This window comes from Carlito syrichta, unplaced genomic scaffold (assembly GCF_000164805.1).
Source record: "Carlito syrichta isolate Samal-C Ts95f unplaced genomic scaffold, Tarsius_syrichta-2.0.1 Scaffold270753, whole genome shotgun sequence".
Lineage (NCBI taxonomy): Eukaryota > Metazoa > Chordata > Mammalia > Primates > Tarsiidae > Carlito > Carlito syrichta.
In genome coordinates this window covers 91011-112157 of record NW_007214849.1, presented here as the reverse complement: position 1 = coordinate 112157, position 21147 = coordinate 91011, and the positions used below count along the sequence as shown (strand labels likewise).

At 42.5% G+C, this 21147-nt stretch overlaps 1 protein-coding gene across 1 annotated transcript in view; it reads left to right on the top strand.

Moving 5' to 3' along the window:
- The window catches only part of LOC103254121 (kinesin-like protein KIF13B), a gene marked incomplete at its 3' end in the record, with an annotated part of 123883 nt that overhangs the window by 12127 nt on the left and 90609 nt on the right, over positions 1 to 21147 (top strand). The window contains exons 2-4 of the mRNA XM_008052272.2: positions 504 to 636; positions 3982 to 4054; positions 9370 to 9472. Coding sequence (XP_008050463.2) covers positions 504 to 636; positions 3982 to 4054; positions 9370 to 9472 — 309 coding nt within the window. The remainder of the gene's footprint in view (positions 1 to 503; positions 637 to 3981; positions 4055 to 9369; positions 9473 to 21147) is intronic.

Genomic DNA, 21147 nt, shown 5'->3' with positions numbered 1-21147 from the left:
TCTACCTTTTAAAATGAACCCAAGGCCGGGCTTGGTGGCTCAAGCCTGTAATCCCAGCACTTTGGGAGACCAAGGCAAGAGGATTGCCTGAGTTCATAGGTTCAAGACCAGCCTGGGCAACTTGGTAAGACCTCATCTCTACAATAAGTAGAAAAATTAGCCGGGTGTGGTAGCACACACCTGTAGTTCCAGCCAATTGGAAGGCTGAGGTGGAAGGATCGCCTGAGCTCAGCAGATCAAGGCTGCGGTGGCCATGAGCATGCCACCGCACTTCAGCCTGGGTGACAGAGTGAGACTCCAACTTAAAAAAAAAAAATGGACCCAAGTGATTTTAATAAGAGTAAGTTATAGTTAGCTTTTTAGGAACATGACTGGTAGGTAAAGGGAGGTAGTAGATTTGATTTAGAAATCATTATTAATTTTCTGGCAAATTAGAAAAGCAGATTACTAAATGGGCAATTCAGAATTACTTTGTTCACGCTGGGAATGATGCATTTCCGCAGAAGGAGCATGGATCATGTAAAGGGAGTCTCCTGTGCCCTGCCCGTGTTTTACTGTGATGTCATTGGGGCACAAGCCACAGCTATTTGTACATCGAAGAAAGACTTGTTTCAAATTATTGTTCACTTTTACAAGGTGACTAATAATGCTGGCTGAATAAGCTGAGTTGTCAGATGTTGATATTTTAATATTCATCACGGGGAGTTTGCCCTGGAAAGGGAACTTGTTTGCAAAATAATAAGGAATCTTTAATATTAGTGAAGTACCTTTCTTTTTTTTACTTTTGAGGACTCACGGATACATCAAAACATTCATGGTTTGAGTACTGAAAAGCTTGATGCTGTGACATAATCTTAAAGTATTACTTAACTTTAAGATCACTTTTTTCTTTTTTTTTTTTTTTGAGTTAGAGTCTCACTCTATCGCCCAGGCTAGAGTGCAGTGGCACGCTCATGGCCTTGACCTGCTGGGTTCAGGTGATCCTTCTGCCTCAGCCTTCCAAGTAACTGGAACTACAGGTGTGTGTACTGTGCCCGGCTAATTTTTTGATTTATTGTAGAGACAAAGTCTCATCGAGTTGCCCAGGCTGGTCTCGAATTTGTGAACTCAGGCTGTCCTCTTGTCTTGGCCTTCCGAAGTGCTAGGATTACAGGCTTGAGCTACCACTCCTGGCCCACTCTGGTTTTTGATTGATTTTCAGAGATAATACTAATTAAATCCTGTTATTACTTAAGGCTTCACTATGAATAAACTTTTGACTATGTATTATTATTATAATGATGAGTATTTAGTGCTATATTTTTTATTGTAGTAAAGGACACATAATACAACATTTATTGTTTTATCTTTTTAAGTGCACAGTTCAGTAGCATTGAGTACATTTCACATTGTGTTACCATCACCACCATCCATTCACATAACTTTTTTCATCTTGTAAAATGGAAACTCCGTAACTATTAAACAATGGCAACTCACTTCACTTTCCATCTCTATGGATTTGACTACTCTAGGTACCTCACATAAGTAGACTCATACAGTATTTATCTTTTGGTGACTGGCTCATTTTACTTAGCATGATGTCTTTAATGGTCATCCATTTGCAGCATGTGTCAGAATTCCCCCCCTTTTAAGGATGAATAATATGCCACATTTTGTTTACCCATTCATCAGTGGGTTCTTGGGTTGTTTTTACCTGCTAGCCATTGTGAATAATGCTGCCATGAACATGGTTGTACGTCAGTACCATTTTTACAAAAGCAGTGCATAACAGCTAAGTTCTTATCTTTTAAATCTAAGTATTGTTCTAAACCAAGAGGAAGGTACTATCCATTCATTTGTCAGTGGACACTTGGGTTGCTTCTTCCTCTTAGCCATTGTAAATAGTGTTGCTATACTTTGTGCCATCTTTACAAAGGCAGTGCATAGCAGCTAGGTTCTTATCTTTCTAATCTAAATATTATTCTAAACTAAGCGGTGGGTGTTTATCTTTTGAGTTTTTGGTAGGTTTTTTTGTTGTTGTTGTGGTTTTTTTTTTTAGACCACATTTTTTTTTTCTTTTTTTTGAGTCGTAGTCTCACTCTGTAGCCCAGGCTGGAGTGCAGTGGCACGCTCATGGCCACCGCGGCCTCGGCCTGCTGGGCTCAGGCGATCCTTCCGCCTCAGCCTTCCAAGTGGTTGGAACTACAGGCGCGCACTACCACGCCCGGCTGATTTTTGATTTATTATAGAGACGAGGTCTCACCAAGTTGCCCAGGCTGGTCTTGAGTCCCTGAGCTCAGGCATTCCTCTCGCCTTGACCTCCCAAAGTGCTGGGATTACGGGCTTGAGCCACCGCGCCTGGCCGAGTGTGTCATATTGCGAATATTGTAGCAACATAATTTAATTCACCATTTGATGGTACACTAGCTATAGCATTTTATAATAAAATGCTTTTCATCTATCTGAGGATTAAACTCTCATCAAATCTCACTGTATTTGTTTGCCTGGGTATGCATCCTAAATGTTTCACCCATACATATTCTTTTTTTTCTTTTTCTTTTTTAGTTGGAATCTCATTCTGTCACCAAGGGTGGAGTGCAGTGGCACACCCATGGTGACCCCAGCTTCGACCTGCTGGGCTCCGGCGATCCTTCCGCCTGAGCCTTCCAAGTAGCTGGAACTACAGGCATGTGCTACCATGCCTGGCTAAACCCATACATATTCTAAACAGTCCATGAAAAGTCTTCTCATAATATCTGTCCTCAGTTAACAAAGTTAAGGTGGGAATTTTATTTGATAAAGTAGATCTAGTCCAGGTGCGGTGGCTCATGCCTGTAATCCTAGCATTTTGGGAAGTGGGGACGAGAGAACTTCTTGAGTCCAGGGGTTTGAGACCAGCCTGGGCAACTTGGCAAGACCTCATCTCTATGATAAATAAATAAATAAATAAATAAATAAGCCAGTTGTGGTGGCGCATACCTGTAGTTCTAGCTACTTGGAAGGCTAAGACGGAAGGATCACCTAAGTCTTGCAGGTCGAGGCTGTGGTGACTGTGAGTGTGCCACTGCATTCTGGTCTGGGCAACAGAGTGAGATTCCATCTAAAAAAAAAGTGTAGATCTTATAACGTAGTGAAGATAGTTATTTACCTATTAAATGCTGTCTTTGGGTGTAAGGATGTAAGGGACATTTCTTTTCTTTGTTTTATTTTCTTTTTTAACTAGAGACAGGGTCTCACTCTATTGCCATATCTGATCACAAACTCCTAGGCTCAAGCAGTCTTCCCGTGTTGGCCTCAAAAAGTACTGGGATTTCAGAGCTGGCCTGTAAGGGACATTTATAAGTTGCTGTTTTTAGCACAAAATTAGTTTAGGTTTGACGTATTATTATTAGGTGATTCTTTGTATTATGTTGGGTTTTCCAGGAATTGTTTCCTTGATCTTACCATTTAACGCTTCCAAACTATTAGTTGTATGTGATGACATACATAGAGATGAGCGGGTGGCAGAGGAAGAAGAAAATAGGAAAGAAGTATATAGATGTTGAAGGACAATGTTGCATCGCTGCTTCTTCTTCTTCTTTTTTGAGTTGGCGTCTAGAGTCTCCCTCTGTTGCCCAGGCTGGAGTGCAGGGGCATGGTGCTTGCAGCCACTGTAGTCTCGACCTGCTGGGCTCAGGTGATCCTTCCATCTTAGCCTTCCAAGTAGCTGGAACCACAGTCGTGCGCCATCACACCCGCCTAATTTTTTGATTTATTGTAGAGATGAGATCTTGCCAAGTTGCCTGGGCTGATCTTGGACCCGCAGGCTCAGGCAATCCTCTCACCTCAGCCTCCCAAAGTGCTGGGATTTTAGGTGTGAGCCACTGCGCCCGGCTGCATCTCTTCTTAATTCAAGATCATTTGAAACAAAGGAGTTGCACTTTGTTTTCACAGTGGAGGAAAATACGTGATTAACACCCAGTTTTTGAGGCATGCCTTCTAGCTGTATCCTTCTGCATGTAGAGCTACACGTGCAGCTCCTCTGCTCAGACCAAGCGTTCTTGCAAGAAACTAACAACTAACTTTGTGGTGAGTGGTAAGACAGTAGATGCTGAGTCATGAGAGATTTGTGGAGAGTTGATAATGAATTTGTGTATAGTACAGACTTGACTGTAAGGAACCAGCCAATACATTATGGTCAGAGGCCATCAAGCTGTGGTTTGAACTAAGTATTATGCTTGCAGACTTTCTTGGAGCTCTGGGCCTAAGGAAATGAAGAAGTAAAATGGTGTGTTTGAAAAGTTGTTGCAGTGTGGCTGAGACTTTCTTGTAGCATTTCTGTGATGGCTTAGAGTGGTTTTAAACACAAAACATTAGAAATAGACTTTAAAGCCGGGTGTGGTGGCTCACGCCTGTAATCCTAGCATTTTGGGAGGTGGAGGAAGAGGATTGCCTGATTCCAGGTGTTCGAGACCAACCTGGGCAACTTGGTGCGACCTCATCTATCTCTACAATAAATTTTAAAAAAATTTAGCTGGGCATGGTGGTGCACACTGTGGTTCCAGCTACTTGGAAGGCTGAAGCAGAAGGATCACTTGGCTGTGAATGTGCCACTGCACTCCAGCCTGTACAACAGAGTGAGACTCTGACTCAAAAAAAAAAAGAATAAAAAGAAACAGACTTTAATACTAGTTTATCATAGTAAAACTTATTTGCCTTTTTGAGGTTGGTCTTCCACACTAAGGTAAAACATAGCTGGGAAGTTTTCCTTTTGGTTCTCTTTTCCTGAAAAATGTATTTGCTAAAAGAAAGGTTACTAACTTTGTACTTTTTTATCTTTTGAGTCAGAGTTTCACTCTGTTGCCCAGGCAAGAGTGGAGTGCGGTGACATGCTCACAGCCACCGCAGCCTCAATCTGGTGGGTTCAGGTGATTCTTCTGGCTCTGCTTTCCTAGCTGCTGGAACCACAGGAGCGTGCCACCATACCCAGCTAACTTTTTGATTTATTGTAGAAATGAGGTCTCACCAAGTTTCCTAGGCTGGTTTCGAGTCCCTGGGCTCAGGCAATCTTCTGACCTCAGCCTCCCAAAGTGCTGGGATTACAGGTGTGAGCCACTGTGCCTGGCTTAACTTTTTGAATATATATTTGAGAATAAATGTAGAATAAGTGATGTGAAAAAGCTTAAGTTGTGGCTGGCACAGGGAAGGAAATTTTTGTTTTACTATGTTTTTCATTTGTCTTAGTTATGTAAGTTAAGATGAAAAACAAAACAAAACAAACTTTCCTAACAGTGGAAATGCTCTTAAGTTGAAATGAATATGACATTGACATTTAGCCAAGGTTCTTTAGGAAATACAAACTAACTCTGACATTGCTCCTTTCCTTGGAGCTTATCTTTTGGTACCAGGGGTAAGGCAAACAGAAGCAGTTTCACATCTTGGGTCAGAAAATTATATTAATTTAAAAATATGAGAATATAAATAAGACATGGTCTGTACTGTACTTTAAAAAACAGCTATATTGACTCGGCGCAGTGGCTTACCCTGTAATCCCAGCACTTTGGGAGGCCGAGGTGAGAGGATTGCCTACCTGAGCCTGGGAGTTCAAGACTAGCCTGGGCAATTTGGTGAGATCTCATCTCCATAGTAAATCACAAAAAACTAGCCGGGTGTGGTGGCATGCATCTGTAGTTCCATCTACTAGGAAGGCTGAGGTGGAAGGATCACCTAAGCCCAACAGGTTGAGGCAATGATGACCGTGAGCGTGCCGCTGCACTCCAGCCTGGGCGATCAGAGTGAGACTCCAACTCAAAAAAACAAAAACAAAAACCAGCTATACTGATACATAATCCACATCCCATACAATTCAACCAATACAGTGTTTTTTAGTATGTTTACAGTTGTACAACTACTGGCATAATTAATTTTAGAATATTTTCATCAGCCGGGCTCGGTGGCTCAGCCTGTAATCCCAGCACTTTGGGAGGCCGAGGTGAGTGGATTGCCTGAGCCCGCGTGTTCGAGACCTGCTTGGGCAACTTGGCGAGACCTCATCTCTACAATAAATCAAAAATTAGCCGGGGGTGGTGGCATGTGCCTGTAGTTCCAGCTACTTGGAAGGCTGAGGCAGAAGGATCGCTGGAGCCCAGCAGGTCAAGGCTGTGGTGGCCGGGAGCGACCACTGCACTCCAGCCTGGGTGACAGAGTGAGACTCCAACTCAAAAAAAAAGCTAGCCGGGCGTGGTAGCGCGCGCCTGTAGTTCCAGCTACTCGGAAGGCTGAGGCGGAAGGATCGCCGGAGCCCAGCAGGTCGAGGCTGCGGTGGTCGGGAGCGGCCACTGCACTCCAGCCTAGGTGACAAGAGTGAGACTCCAACTCAAAAAAAAAAGAATATTTTCATCACACCCAAAAGAAGACAGCACATGTTATCAGTCATTCCTTGGCCCTATGCAACCAGTGATTTATTTTGTCTCCATAGATTTTCCTCTCCTGGACATTTCAAATAAGTGGAATCATATACTGTGTGGTCTTTTGTGACTGGCGTTTTTCACTTAGCATAAGCTTCATCTACATTGTCGCTTGTTTCAGTACTTCACCCTTTTTTCCTGTAGATTAATGTTCCATTCTATGGGTATACCATATTTATTCATTTATTCGTTGATGAACATTTGGGTTGTGTCTGCTTTTCGGCTATTATCAATATCCAAATAATGCTGCTGTGAACATTTATGTACAAGTTTGTGTGGACATAGGTTGTTACTTCTCTTGGGTGTATATCTAGGAGTGGAATTGCTGGGTCGGATGGTAGCACTGTTGACTTTTTGAGGAACTGCCAAACTGTTTTCCAAAGTGGTTGCGCCACTTTGCATTCCTATCAGTAATGTATGAGGGCTCTAATTTTTCCACATCCTTGCCAAACCTTGTTAAAATCTTTTTGATTGTGGTTATCCTAGTAGGTGCGAAGTGGTTTCTCATTGTAGTTTTGAATTGCATTCCAATGTTGAAGGATGTTGAGCATCTTTCTTGAGTTTATTGACCATTTTTGTATCTTTTTTTGAGAGATGAATATTTAGGTCTTTTGTCAATTTAAAAATTGGTTTGTCTTCTTATTATTGAGTTGTAAGGGTTCTTTATATATTCTGATGTAAATCCTTTATTTGACAGATGATTTGCAATTTTAAGAATATTCTCCTGATATGTTTTTTCTCTTGATGTTGTCCTATGAAGCACAACATTTTTTAATTTTGTTGAGGTCCGATCTAGCTGTTTTTCTTGTTGTTGCTTGTGTTTTAGGTGTTCATTATCTAATCCAAGGCCATGTGGATTTATGCTTATGTTTTCTTCTAAAAGTTTTATAGTTCTAGGTCTTACATTTAAAACTTTGACTAATTTAGAGTTAATTTTTTTAATGTGGTGTGAGGTAGTGGTCCAGCTTCATCCTCTGGCATCTGGATATTCAATTGTCCCAGCACCATTTGTTGAAAGATAATTCTTTCTCCTTTGAATTGTCTTGGCACCCATGACAAAAATCAATAGACCATAAATGTGGTATTTTATTTCTGGACTCTGAATTCTTTCTTTTTTTTTTTTTGAGTTGGAGTCTCACTCTTGTCACCTAGGCTGGAGTGCAGTGGCACGCTCACAGCCACCACAGCCTCAACCTGCTGGGCTCAGGTGATCCTTCTGCCTCAGCCTCCCAAGTAGCTGGGACTACAGGCACACGCCACCATACCCGACTAGTTTTTGTAATTTATTGTAGAGTTGAGGTCTCAAACCCCGGGCTCAGGAAGTCCTCTTGCCTGGGCCTCCCAGAGTACTGGGTTTACAGGCTAAGCCAACACACCTGACCTGGACTCCGAATTCTGTTCCATTGATTTCTATATCTGTCATTCTGTCCTTATAGTAGTGCCACATTGTCTTAATTACTGTAGCTTTGTAGTTAAGTTTTGAAACAGGGGAGTGTGAGTTTTTCTGCTTGTTCTTTTTTCTTTCTTTCTTTTTTTGCTTGTTCTTTTTCAAGATTGTTTTGGCTTTCCCGAATCCTTTGCATTTCCTTATGGATTTTAAGATCTGCTTGTTAATCTTTTTTTTTTTTTTTTTGAGTTGGAGTCTCTGTTTTTTTTTTGTTTGTTTGTTTTTTTGGGTTTTTTTTTTTGGAGTCTCACTCTGTCGCCCAGACTGGAGTGCAGTGGCCGCTCCCAGCCACCGCAGCCTTGACCTGCTGGGCTCCGGCGATCCTTCCGCCTCAGCCTTCCAAGGAGTCTCACTCTGTAGCCCAGGCTGGAGTGCAATGGCATACTCACGGCCACCCCGCGTCTACCGGCTGAGTACATGTGATATTTTGTATTTTGATACTTGTATACAATGTGAATGATCAAATCAGAGTAATTGGGATGTCTATCATAAGACTTTCATTTCTTTCAACAGTGCTTTGGAATTTTCAGTGTACAAGTCTTGCTTTTGATTTTGTTTTTTTTTCTTTTTTGAACTGGAGTGTCAATCTGTCACCCAGGCTGGAGTGCAGTGGCATGTTTACGGCCACCACAGCCTTGACATGCTGGGCTCAGGTGACCCTTGCACCTCAGCCTTCCAAGTAGCTGGAACCACAGGTGTGTGCCACCACACCTGGCTGATTTTTGATTTATTGTAGAGATGAGGTCTCGCCATGTTGTTCAGGCTGGTCTCGAACCCCTGAGCTCAGACAATCCTCTTGCCTCTGCCTCCCAAAGTGTTAGGATTACGGTCGTGAGCCACCACCTGGCTTTGCATTTGTTTTAATTATTTCTAAGTATTTTACTAGTTTTGATACTATTACAGATGAAGTTTTTTTCTTAATTTCATTTTAAGGTTTTTCATTGTAGGCATATAGAAACACAACCAGTTTTTGCATGTTTTTGTATCCTGCAGCCTTGCAGAACGTGTTTATTCTATAGTTTTTTAGTGGATTCCTTAGGATTTTTATATACAAGGTCATATTATCTACAAATAAAGGTAGTTTTACTTCTTCCTTTCCATTGTGGATGTCTTTTATTTGTTTTGCTTGTCTAACTGCCCTAACTAGAATCTCTAGTACAATGTTGGATAGAAATTGGGGGCAACCCATTTGGGTCCCCTCCCACTGTGGGAGCTTTTCTGTCCTCTCAATAAATCCTGCTTTCAAAAAAAAAAAAAAAAAGACATTGGGTAATAGGCATCGATATTTTATTCCAGATGTTAGAGTGTAAACCATTTACCCCTTCACTTTGAGTGTGATGTCAACTGTGGGTTTTTGTTGATGCCTTTTATCAGGTAGAGGATGTTTCCTTCTATTCCTGGTCTGTCAGGTGTTTTTATTATGAAAGAGTGTTGGTTTTTTTGTTAAAGACTTTTTCTGAAATACATTGCATTTTTAAAATGACTGTTTTTCTTTTTTATCTGCAGAAATCGACTTGCATACCAAATGTGTGGTGGATGTTGATGCAAACAAGGTTGTTCTTAATCCTGTAAATACGAATCTTTCCAAAGGAGATGCCCGGTAAGTTAAGAAACAACGCATTGCACAATGGATTTTTCAACAATTGCAAGCAACAATGCTACTGAATTAAGTTTAATTGAACAGATAGGGAGTCCTGACTCTGTAGAGACATGTTACTATCTTCTGTGAGCCTGTACTGAAGTCAGAGAAATAAGGTCTAACCATATGGGTTGACAAGGTGCCATTGTATAATAACGTCACAGCCAGGCTTTAGGGCTGAGAGTATTGGAAGCTCTGAGAAGAGAGTGAGTGGTGGGTGAAGTTGCGGAGAAAGCCTTCCTGAAGGAGACGATACTTGCTGGAGCGTTAGGGAGCATGAAAACAGGCAGAAAAGAGTAGAGGGAAAACTTTTTAGACTGTTCCTTGGCGTGGGTGTCTTTTACTTCTGCCAGTTCAAATCCCATCAGAGCCATTTCAAGTGCCGAATCATGAAGGTATTCCTGCAGCCCTGAGCAGTTTCTCTCCTCTAAATACCTCTCAGCAAGGGGACCAAAGGGAGGCCCAAACTTTACCTGTACGATGTCCACATGTATACCTACTCCTGAATTGTACCCCATATCTTTAAAATAAAATATAATAAATAAATAAATATCAGATATAATCTGTACTAATTTAATTATTATAGATTGTTTTGAATTTTTTTTAGTCAAAGTCTCACTCTCTCCCAGCCTGGGGTGCAGTGGCAAGCTTATAGCCATCACAGCCTCGGCCTGCTGGACTCAGGCAATCCTTCTGCCTCTACCTTCCAAGTCGATGGAACTACAGGTGCACACCACCATGCTTGGCTAATTTTTTGATTTATCGTAGAGACAAGGTCTTGCCAAGTTACCCAGGCTGGTCTTGATCCCCTAGGCTCTGGGAATCCTCTTGCCTCCACCTCCCAAAGTACTGGGATTGCAGGCATGAGCCACTGCACCTGACTTGTTTTGGATTGTTAATTCCAGCTGTACAATAGATGTTAAGATCTTTGAGAGAAGAGACTGTCAGGAGCAGAGGGTGTTAAGTGTGTCAAGTGCTGAACACTTGAGCATTGCTTCTAGATTTGGATGACAGTATGAGCAAAAGAGAGGGGAACAAAGTTCGCAAATTAAAAGCTGAATTTTTTTTAATGATATGAGGTTTATTACTGTCTGGTTTACAGAATAGCAAGCTAGTTCATAAAGCAAGTTATGATTTTATAGACCTATATTTGTAACTAGTAAGTTACAGATTTTAAATTAACATAAAGGTGATTTGAAACAATTTAAATCAATAGTCAGGCTCAATTTAATATTTTTTTTTCCTTTAAAAGCTACAGTATTGGTCGGGTGTGGTGGCTCATGCCTATAATCCCAGCATTTTGGGAGGCCGAGGTAAGAGGATTGCCCGAGCCAATGGGTTCGAGACCAGCCTGGGCAACTTGGCGAGACCTCTTCTCTATAATAAATAAATTAAAAAAAAATTAGCCAGGCGTGGTGGCGCATGCCTATCGTTCCAGCTATTTGGAAGGCTGAGGCAGAAGGAACACCTGAGCCCAGCAGGTCTCGGAGGCTGGGAGGCTGCAGTGTCCATGAGCGGGCCACTGCACTCCAGCCTGGGTGACAGAGTGAGATTCCAAGTCAAAAAAAAAAAGCTAAAGTATCGGCTGTGTGTGGTGGCTCATGCCTGTAATCCCAGCACTTTGGGAAGCAGAGGTGAGAGGATTGCCTGAGCTCGGGAGTTCAAGACCAGCCTTAGCAACATGGTGAGACCTCATCTCTACAACAAATCAGAAAATTAGCTGGATGTGGTAGTGCTTGCCTGTGGTTCCAACTACTTGGAAGACTGAGGCAGGAGGATTGCCTGAGCCCATCAGGTCGAGGCTGCGGTGGCCACTATACTCTAAACTGGGTGACAGAGTGAGAGAATGACTCAAAAAAAAAAAAGCTACTGTATCCTTGCTTTTATAATAATATCCAATTCTATTAATGTAAAACTATGACTAATTATATATACATATACATATATACACTTTGCAACTCAAGTTATTAAATTTAAAAGTAAACATAGCTAGGTGTGATGGCTCATGCCTATAATCCTAGCACATTGGGAGGCTGAGGAGGAAGACTGCTTGAGCCCAGGAATTTGTGGCCAGCCTGGGCAGTATAGTGAGACCATGTTGCTACAAAAATAAAAAAAATTAGCTGGGCATGGTGGCATATCCCCTGAAGTCCCAGCTACTTGGGAGGCTGAGGCAGAAGGATCGTGTGAATCCAGGAATTGGGGCTGTAGTGAACTGTGATCATGCCACTGCCCTCCAGTCTGGGCAACAAAAGTGAGGCCCTTGACTCAAAAAAGAAAAAAAAAAGTATATATATAAAACAATGGCTTATATACTTTTTTGATTAATTTTGCATAAAGTGCTGAAAATTTTATGATTTAATTTTTATTAAAACTAATTGAAGGCTTGCTTAAATAAATAGGAAACCATTTCAAGTTTTTTTTTTTTAAATTTGAGTTGGAGTCTTAATTCCGTAGTCCAGGCTAGAATGCAGTAGCACTCTCATGGCCACCCCAGCATTGACCTGCTGGGTTTTGGCGATCCTTCTGCCTCAGCCTTCCAAGGAACCAGAACTATAGGTGTGTGCTACCACGCCCAGCTAATTTGTTTTTGGATTTATTGTAGAGAAGAGGTCTCAGCAAGTTGCCCAGGCTCTTCTCGAACCTGTGGGCTCAGGCATTCCCCTCGCCTCGGCCTCCCAAAGTGCTGGGATGACAGGCTTGAGCCGCTGTACCCGGCTCCATTTCAAGTTTAAGTGTTTAATGAGATTTGGGAAGCATTTTTACTGGGTTCTATATGGAATTTCAAAACTGTATTTAAAAATTAGATATTTTAACTTTGGCCACCTCCCCTACCTTGGGGAGGTGAGTCAACCTCTCTCTCTGTAATTTACATTCTTTTTTTTTTGAGTCGGAGTCTCACTCTGCCACCTGGGAGTGCAGCGACACGCTTAAGGCCACCGCAGCCTCGACCTGCTGGGCTCAGGTTATCCTTCCTCCTCATCCTTCCAAGTAGCTGGAACTATAGCCGCATGCCACCATGCCCAGCTAAGTTTTTGATTTATTGTAGAGATGAGGTCTCGCCAAGTTGCCCAGGCTGGTCTTGTACCTGTGGGGTCAGGCAATCCACTCGCCTCGGCCTCCCAAAGTGCTGGGATTACAGGCTGAGCCACCTGCCCAGCCTGTAATTTACTTTCTAAACAAACTTTCTTGAAAACTTTAAAAAAAAAATTAGATATTTAAAATTCAGAAAATTGGTAGCACAAGGATAGCAAGAGAGGAAGACCACTAACTTTGGAGCCAGGCATTCTGGATTGAATCTCAGGTCCACCACTTAACATGTGTGACCTTGGGCAAGTTACTGAATTCTCCCCTGCCTCAGTTTACTCATTTGTGAAGTGGAGAATGTAACAGTACCTGCCCATAAGGTTGTTATAAGGATTAAAGGAGTTCTAATATGTCAAATGATAGTGCCTGGTGCACTATAAACCCTACATAAATGTTAGCTATTGCTTTTAGTATTATTGTTATTATGGCCTGTATTTATTTATTTAATTATTTATTGAGTTGGAGTCTCACTATGTCGCCCAGTCCGGAGTGCAGTGGCCGCTCCCGGCCACCGCAGCCTCGACCTGCTGGGCTCCGGCGATCCTTCCGCCTCAGCCTTCCAAGTAGCCGGAATTACAGGCATACGCTACCACGCCTGGCTGATTTTTTTGATTTATTGTAGAGATGAGGTCTCGCTGCCCAGGCGGGTCTCAAACCTGCGGGCTCAGGTAATCCACTCACCTCAGCCTCCCAAAGGCGCAGGATTACAGGCTGAGCCACCGAGCCCGGCTCAGATCCTCTTAAAAGCTCTGGGGGACCTGCCGGAGTCCTCGGACCACAATTTGAGGGATTTAATGTACTTTATAAGCTCTAAGAACCCAATGGATATCCCTGGTTTGTTTGTTTGTTTGTTTGTTGAGTCAGAGTCACTCTGAGTCCAGACTGGAGTTCAGTGTCACGCACACAGCTAGCTACTGCAGCCTCGACCTGCTTGGCTCAGACAATCCTTCCATTTCAGTCTTCCAGATAGCTGGAACTACAGGTATATGCGACCACAGCCGGCTAATTTTTTTTTTTTTTGAGTCAGAGTCTAACTCTGTCACCCAGGCTGGAGTGCAGTGGCATGCTCATGACCACCGTGGCCTCGACCTGCTGGGCTTCAGCCTTCCAAGAACTACAAGTACGCACTACCATGCCCCGTTAATGTTTTTGATTTATTGTAGCGACAAGGTCTCACCAAGTTGCCTAGGCTATTCTCCAACCCTTGGGCTCTAGCAATCCCCTTGCCTGGGCCTCCCAAAGTGCTGGGATTATAGTCGTGAGCCACCACGCCCAGCCTGGTTTGTTGATTTTTATTTTTATTTATTTATTTATTTTTTGAGTTGGAGTCTCACTCTGTCGCCCAGACTGGAGTGCAGTGGCCACTCTTGGCCACCTCAGCCTCGACCTGCTGGGTTCCGGTGATCCTCCCGCCTCAGCCTTTCAAGTAGCTGGAACTACAGGCGCGCGCTACCACGCCCGGCTCATTTTTGATTTATTGTAGAGATGAGGTCTCGCCAAGTTGCCCATGCAGGTTGCGAACCCGCGGGCTCAGGCAATCCACTCACCTTAGCCTTCCAAAGGCGCGGGATTACAGGCTGAGCCACCGAGCCGGCTGGTTTGTTTATTTTTAAACAGCTTTATGGAGGTGTAATATACATACCATGCAATTTGCCTCCTAACATGAACAGTTCGGTGGTTTTTATTATATTTACTGAGTTGTGCAACCAGCACCATGATATACTTTTATGTCACTTTTGTCACCCTATTAATCTACTTTTTGTGTCTATATAATTGAGTTGTCTGTTCTGGACATTTCATATCAGTGAAATCATGCACTATGTGGGCTTCTGTGTTTGGCTTCTTTTACTTAGTGCATTTTTTTGAGGCTTGTCCAAGTTGTAGCATTTGTAGGTGCTTCATTCCTTGTGATGGAGTGATATTCCATTTTGTTTATCCGTTCATCAGTTGGTGGACATTTGGACTATATCTACTGCTTTGGCTTTATGAACAACGTTGCTGTGTGCATGTCTTGGCGCGGACATCGGTTTTCATTCCTCTTGGGTAGCTATTCATATATGGACCTCTGGTGGGGCACATGGTAACTGTATACTTCACATTTTGAGGAGCTGCCAAACTGTTTTCCAAAGCTACTGTGCCATTTACATTCCCACCAGCAGTGTATGAGGGTTCCAGTTTCTTTGTCTTTTTTTTTTTTTTTAATTCTCATTTACTGTAAACAAAATGGTGGTACCTCTAATTGGAGAGTGCGTACTTTGCCTGAAGGTAATCAAATTACAATGAAAAGCAAAACCAAACATAGTGCTGTCCAAACAAAATACTCCTGGCCAGATCCAGCCCCTGGCTACCAATTTGAAACCCCAGTCTGGTAAACTATATTTTAGTATGCTTTTCTGTTGGGCAGTACTTGTAAGGTTTTTAAAAGTTTGAGCAAAATTCAAAAATATAATTTCAAGAAGTGCTATAGAATGAAATGCTTTCATGTACTTATTGTTCAGTTTAACAAATTCTTACAAATATAGTGCAAATCTTTGTGAACTGCTTCCCAGTTTTAACCTTCTCCTTCTCTACCACAGTTAATCACTTTCCTGAATTTGGTTTTTATCTTTCCTTTGTATTTCTTTACATTTTCATTATGTGTATTTGCACATAGTTTGCACAGTATTTTTGGACATGAGTGCCTTTTTCTTGTAAAAGGCCAGATAGGTGATTCAAAAAAGGTTGACTACTCTTATAAAATATAATGCAAGATTTTTAAAGACAAAAAAAAAAAAAAGAGTGTTAAAAGAAGCCCCAAATGATATCACCAACTTACCTTAGGGAAGAAAGTAAAAATTTGGTACTTGATCAGCTCTCCTGTTCCTCTTTTTTTCCTTAAAAACAAAAACAAAAACAAAAACAAAAAAAACCAGAACAAAAGCTCTCCCTTACCCCTCATCTCTCTCTCTCAACTCCAGTAGCTCAGGCTGGACTACAATGGCAAATCTCCCAAAGTGCTGGGATTACAGGTGTGAGCCACCATGCCTGACTTGTTTCAGTTCTTTAACTGAACTCTTTAAGTCTTCTCAAAGAGCTAGGGTACCTCAGTACACTAAAACAATTTTCACTGCTTGGAATTCACTGCAAACAAGACATGAGGAGCCAGGCATGGTGGCTCACGCCTGTAATGCCAGTACTTTGGAAGGCAGAGGCGAAAGGATTGCCTTAGCTCAGAGGTTCGAGACCAGCTTGGGCAACTTGGCAAGACCTCGTCTCTACAATAAATTGAAAAATTAGCTGGGCGTGGTGGCATGCACCTGTAGTTCCAGCTGCTTGGAAGACTGAGCCCAACAGGTTGAGGCTGTGGTGGCCGTGGGCGATAGAGTGAGACTGACTTAAAAAACAAAAACAAAAAACAAAACTGAAACCTGAAAGGAAGGAACTCCTCCGTGTAAATTGTATTTTTTCAGTCACTTGGTCAGTTAGTCCATTTTCTTCTTTAGACTGTCTTCTGTCCCGTGTATGTGTGTGTGTGTGTGTGTGTGTGTATTGACACCAGAGGATTAAATACATAAATCTGGGGTTTCTACTGTCTGTCTTTCTTTGTTACCCTTCCCCACCAAGTGTAAGATTTTAGGACCAGAAATTTCTGAGGTTGGAAACATTTGGAGATTTAAATATCACGAACTTTGTTCAACTGAACACTCATTTTCCTGGTGTTCTCTGAGATGACTTGTTCTTTATAACAGGTGGGGGAGACTCTGCAATATGGACAGACGTAGCCAGAGATGGCACAAATAAGTAGAGATTGTTCTTGTTTCATGGCAAAAATACAGTGCTGCATCCCCCTTCTCCCATGGGGTTGTGTTTAACCGAATGACCAATAAATAGGGTGAAGGTTACAGCTGCCAGTCTCATGAGAAGTATGTCTGAGATGTTGATCTCAACAACCAGTTTGAAAAGTCATTATAAATCTTTCTGCTTCTCCTGATTGTTTTATTAGACATTGGCTTAGTCGAGATCATTGGGTAATTAATAAGTACTTAATATAAGCAGAGCATACCCAACACTTCTTTGGAGGTTCCGTATACTCTGATCCCAATGGACATACAGATTGGAGTTCTTAAAACACATGCAGAACTAAGTGCGATTGGCTCATGTATGTACACTTCTCTTGCAAAATATGTTGAGTGATACCTCTGAGGGGAGGGCTTTATGCTAGTAATTTCTTTGAAATATCTGAAGTCATTTTCAGACTAATTCCTTGTTAATGGAAGGCATCATTAGGTCATATTAGATAATGACTTTTTAAATTTCTCTACTGCTATAGGGATGCTAATTCAAATAAAGAGTTTAATTGAAGGAAGTCATGCAAAGTGTAATTATGATATGCACAATAGAGCTGTTTGTTCTCTCTGCTGTGAAATGACTTGAGCGAGGCTAATATTTCTGCCCAAATAGAATCTGCTCCTCTGGAGAATAGTATGTGGTATGTTTTAATTTCATAATGAGGCTCTTCCTCAGGGAGTCTGCCCACCCTAATTGTGTCAGAGTATGGTGGGGAGAACATTGCTCTGTGTACTCGGAAGTTGTAGATTCCTCAACTCCTCCTAAAAAAAAAAAATACTGTGGTCACTGAGTGTATAAATAATTTACTACTTTTGAATACAGTTATTAAAATGAATCAGAGACACTCTTAAAAGCTAAAAAGTGGAGAAAATAATGTGTGGCCAAATGTATATCATTGCATAGTTAGTAGAAGTAGATAGTCAAATTGCAGTAAATATAAATTTTGCAAAATTTTACCAGCAAAGTCTAGCTGGTTGCTAAAATAAACTGATAACTTATTAGTAAACCTGTGTGGATAAAAGTCACAATATACTGTACACTTTATGATACTTTGGCATTGTCATTGAATATATAAATCTTGTTCATGCTTTTATTGGTGCAGCAATAGAAAGGAATAAACTTTATTTTATTTTATTTTTGAGTCAGAGTCTTACTCTGTCTCCCATGCTGGAGTGCGGTGGCATGCTCACAGCCACAGCAGCCTTGACTTGCTGGGTTTAGGTGAGCCTTCTGCCTCAATCTTCTAAGTAGCTGGAACTATACAGGTACACATCACCATGCCCAGCTAAGTTTTGTGTGTGTGTGTGTGGGAAAGACGAGGTCTCACCAAGTTGCGAGGTCTGTTCTTGAACCCCTGGGCTCAGGCAGTCCTCTTGCCTCCGCCTCCCAAAGTGCTGGGATTACAGATGTGAGCCACCTTGTCTGGCCTAAACTTTTTCTTAAATACAGGAAGAGAGAGCCTCTCTTTACCTACATTCTTAGATCTCTTTACCTACATACTACTTGGATACTAACATTTGATATAATGAGGACTCAGGGTTTTGTGTGTATAGCTAACTACTAGATCTACACTAAGTTATGGGGAATAAGAATTACATGTTTTGTATTTCCCCAGAATTCTAGATTCAGCATAAAATGATCAGATAGTATATGATGAGCTAGATATCTAATTATGAATGAGATTTAGGCAACTACCAAGACTAATTTTGAAGTTTGTTTTTTGCTTTGTTTTTTGTTTGACAATACTGTTTTTTAGGACTCTCTGAAGGAATTTCTAGGGTAGGAGTTTTTAGTAGTGTAAACCAGACACTGTAAGAATCTAGATTTCTGTGTTAAAGGCAGAGGTAGCAGTTTTCCTTGAGGAAATATGACTTGAGAAATCTATCCAACCTCAAAAGTTGCTGTGTCAGCCGGGTTCGGTGGCTCAGCCTATAATCCCGCGCCTTTGGGAGGCTGAGGTGAGTGGATTGCCCGAGCCCGTGAGTTCGAGACCCGCCTGGCAGGCGAGACCTCATCTCTACAGTAAATCAAAAATTAGCCGGGCGTGGTAGCACGCGCCTGTAGTTCCAGCAACTCAGAAGGCTGAGGCGGAAGGATCATTGGAGCCAATAGGTAGAGGCTGCGGTGGCTGGGAGCGGCTACTTCACTCCAGTCTGGGCGACAGTGAGACTCCAACTCAAAAAAAAAAAAAAAAAAAGTTGCCATGTCAAAATACCTTTGGAATTTTTCCTGAAGCACTTAATATTTGAACATCAGCAGAGTGCCAGGTATCAAGCTAAGAGGATAATCTTTACTAATCCTTAGATCCATTAGGTTATGGTGTTAATCATTTTTTGTACAATGTGTCTATAAACATACTAATAAAACAAACAAAGCAAAACAAAAACTGGAAAATAGAGTTAAATTATTTTCTTGTGGATTTTGTACGGTTATATTTTGCGGATTCAAGTTAGAAATGATTCTATTGTTTAATTTTGAGCATTGTACATTTTCTTGTGTGAAAAATTTGTTTTGCAAATTAATAGTTCAAAATCATGGTTCATACAGTCTCAAATTTCTGGGCTCAGGCAGTTCTCCTTTCTCAGCCTCCCAAGTAGGTGAGGTTACAGGTGTGCACCACTGGTTGGCTCAAGCAATCCTTCTACCTTGGCCTCCCAAAGTGGTGGAATGGCAGGCATGAGCTACTGCACCCAGCCTAGCATAGATATTTTATAGGTGGTAAATTTTACTTTTACTCCACTTTCCTTAAACCTAATTTAGATATAATTAAATAAAAACTTATAAAGGATAGATCATAATCATTAAGAGTAATAATACATCTTTATCTTTATGCTTTGCCTGTATATAAAATAAGTCAATAATTTTTTGTTTTGCTTTTAAGAAAACTGAGGTTGAATTTACATAAATACCCTTCAGTATTTAAAAGTTATATTTGCAGCCGGGCTCGGTGGCTCAGCCTGTAATCCCGTGCCTTTGGGAGGCTGAGGTGAGTGAATTGCCTGAGCCCGTGGGTTTGAGACCTGCCTGGGCAGTGAGACCTCATCTCTACAATAAATCAAAAAATCAGCCAGGAGTGGTAGTGCGCGCCTGTCATTCCAGCTACTCGGAAGGCTGAGGCAGAAGGATCGCCGGAGCCCAGCAGGTCGAGGCTGGAGTGGCCGGAAGCGGCCACTGCACTCCAGTCTGGGTGACAGAGTGAGACTACAAATAAAATAAAATAAAATAATAAAATAAAATAAAATAATAAAATAAAATACTTAGGGGGAAATAGGATCAACAAATCGCCCACTGGGCACATAGTAGAGCCTTTCTGGACCCAGGAAAGGTGGAAATAGACCTGAAGCCAGGGAATGACAACTGGGGTGAGGCCAAGATCTGGAGCCCTTCAACTTTCCCCCAGAAGGAATGTCCCCAAGGGGTTGGGCAGTGGGAGAAGTCCCTCTACCTGGCATCAACTCATACTAGCAAGGTGCTAGTGACCAGCTTTACATGCATTTTCTCATTTAACCGTCACTGCATCCCAAGAGGCAGGTACAATTATTATGCCTGTTTTATAGTTGAGGAACCTAAGACTAGAGTTAAATAACTGCTTATGGCCAGGCTCAGTGGCTCACCTTGTAATCCCAACCCTTTGGGATGCCAAGGCAGGAGGATCCCTTGAGCCCAGAAGTTCGAGATCAGCCTGGGCAACATAGCAAGACTTCATCTTTTAAACAACCAAACAAACTGCTTAGAACTCCTTCTCCAGGTCCAAGGGCTGGTCCTGGGATCTCTGGAAACCAGGGAGATCAGGAGATTACGTCCTCTAAGATCAACCTGTGAGCAGCCTGACCTAACCCCTGGCCTCAGGGAAGAGGGAAGCCTTTCAGGAATCAGGACCCTCACTGGGTTGGTGTTTGAGGCAGGGACTCTGTACCTGCCAGGACATTGAGGGTCAAACAGGAGATGGGTATGGGGGAGTGGGCAGGGAGTTGTGGAGAAGCTGTGTTTGTCACAGGTACCCAGGCTGGGACCTTTCTGGTCTCATATTCTGGTACTTCCTCTTCCATCCCCCTCCTGCCACCCTCAAGCTTATGCACATACACACATTCCTCCATACTTTTGCACAGGCTGTTCCCTGAGCCTGGAATGCCTGTTGTTCTCAAGGCAAACTATTGTTCTCCAAGACCCAGTACCAAGTCCCTGGTTCTGGGCTCCCACTCCCATCCTACCCTTTCCCATCAGATCGTAACAGGTTCCTTGGGAGTCCCCAGGTCTGCACAGGACCTGGCTCAGAGAATAGTCAAGGAGAGTTCTGATGATGGCAGTTTCTCTTCCATGGCCCTGAGGTGCTCAGGGTCTCTCCTCTGGCCGGTGCTTTCTGCTGCCACTGCCTCCACATCCCAAGTGGTCTCCCTCTGCGGGCCTCCTCCCCTCACACCTGGAGTCAGAATCCCTTCTCTATTCCTTGCGTCTAGCTCAGAGAGCAGAGGTCCCACAGTGAGCAAAGGTTGGTGGTGGCGTACCCAGGAGGACACATACCACACTAACTGGACCCCAGGTGGCGCTGTTGGCCCAGGTAAGTGTTGGAGAGCCCCAGGCCCTTGCTTCTATTTCTGGTGCAGCCCCTATACGGAGAAGGGGTGTCGTCAGAGCCCCAAATTCCAGAGCTGCCTCTCCCTACCCATCTAGCGCGTTCATACCTGCTATTAAAGCTTAGGATGTCAGGAGTGGATCGACAG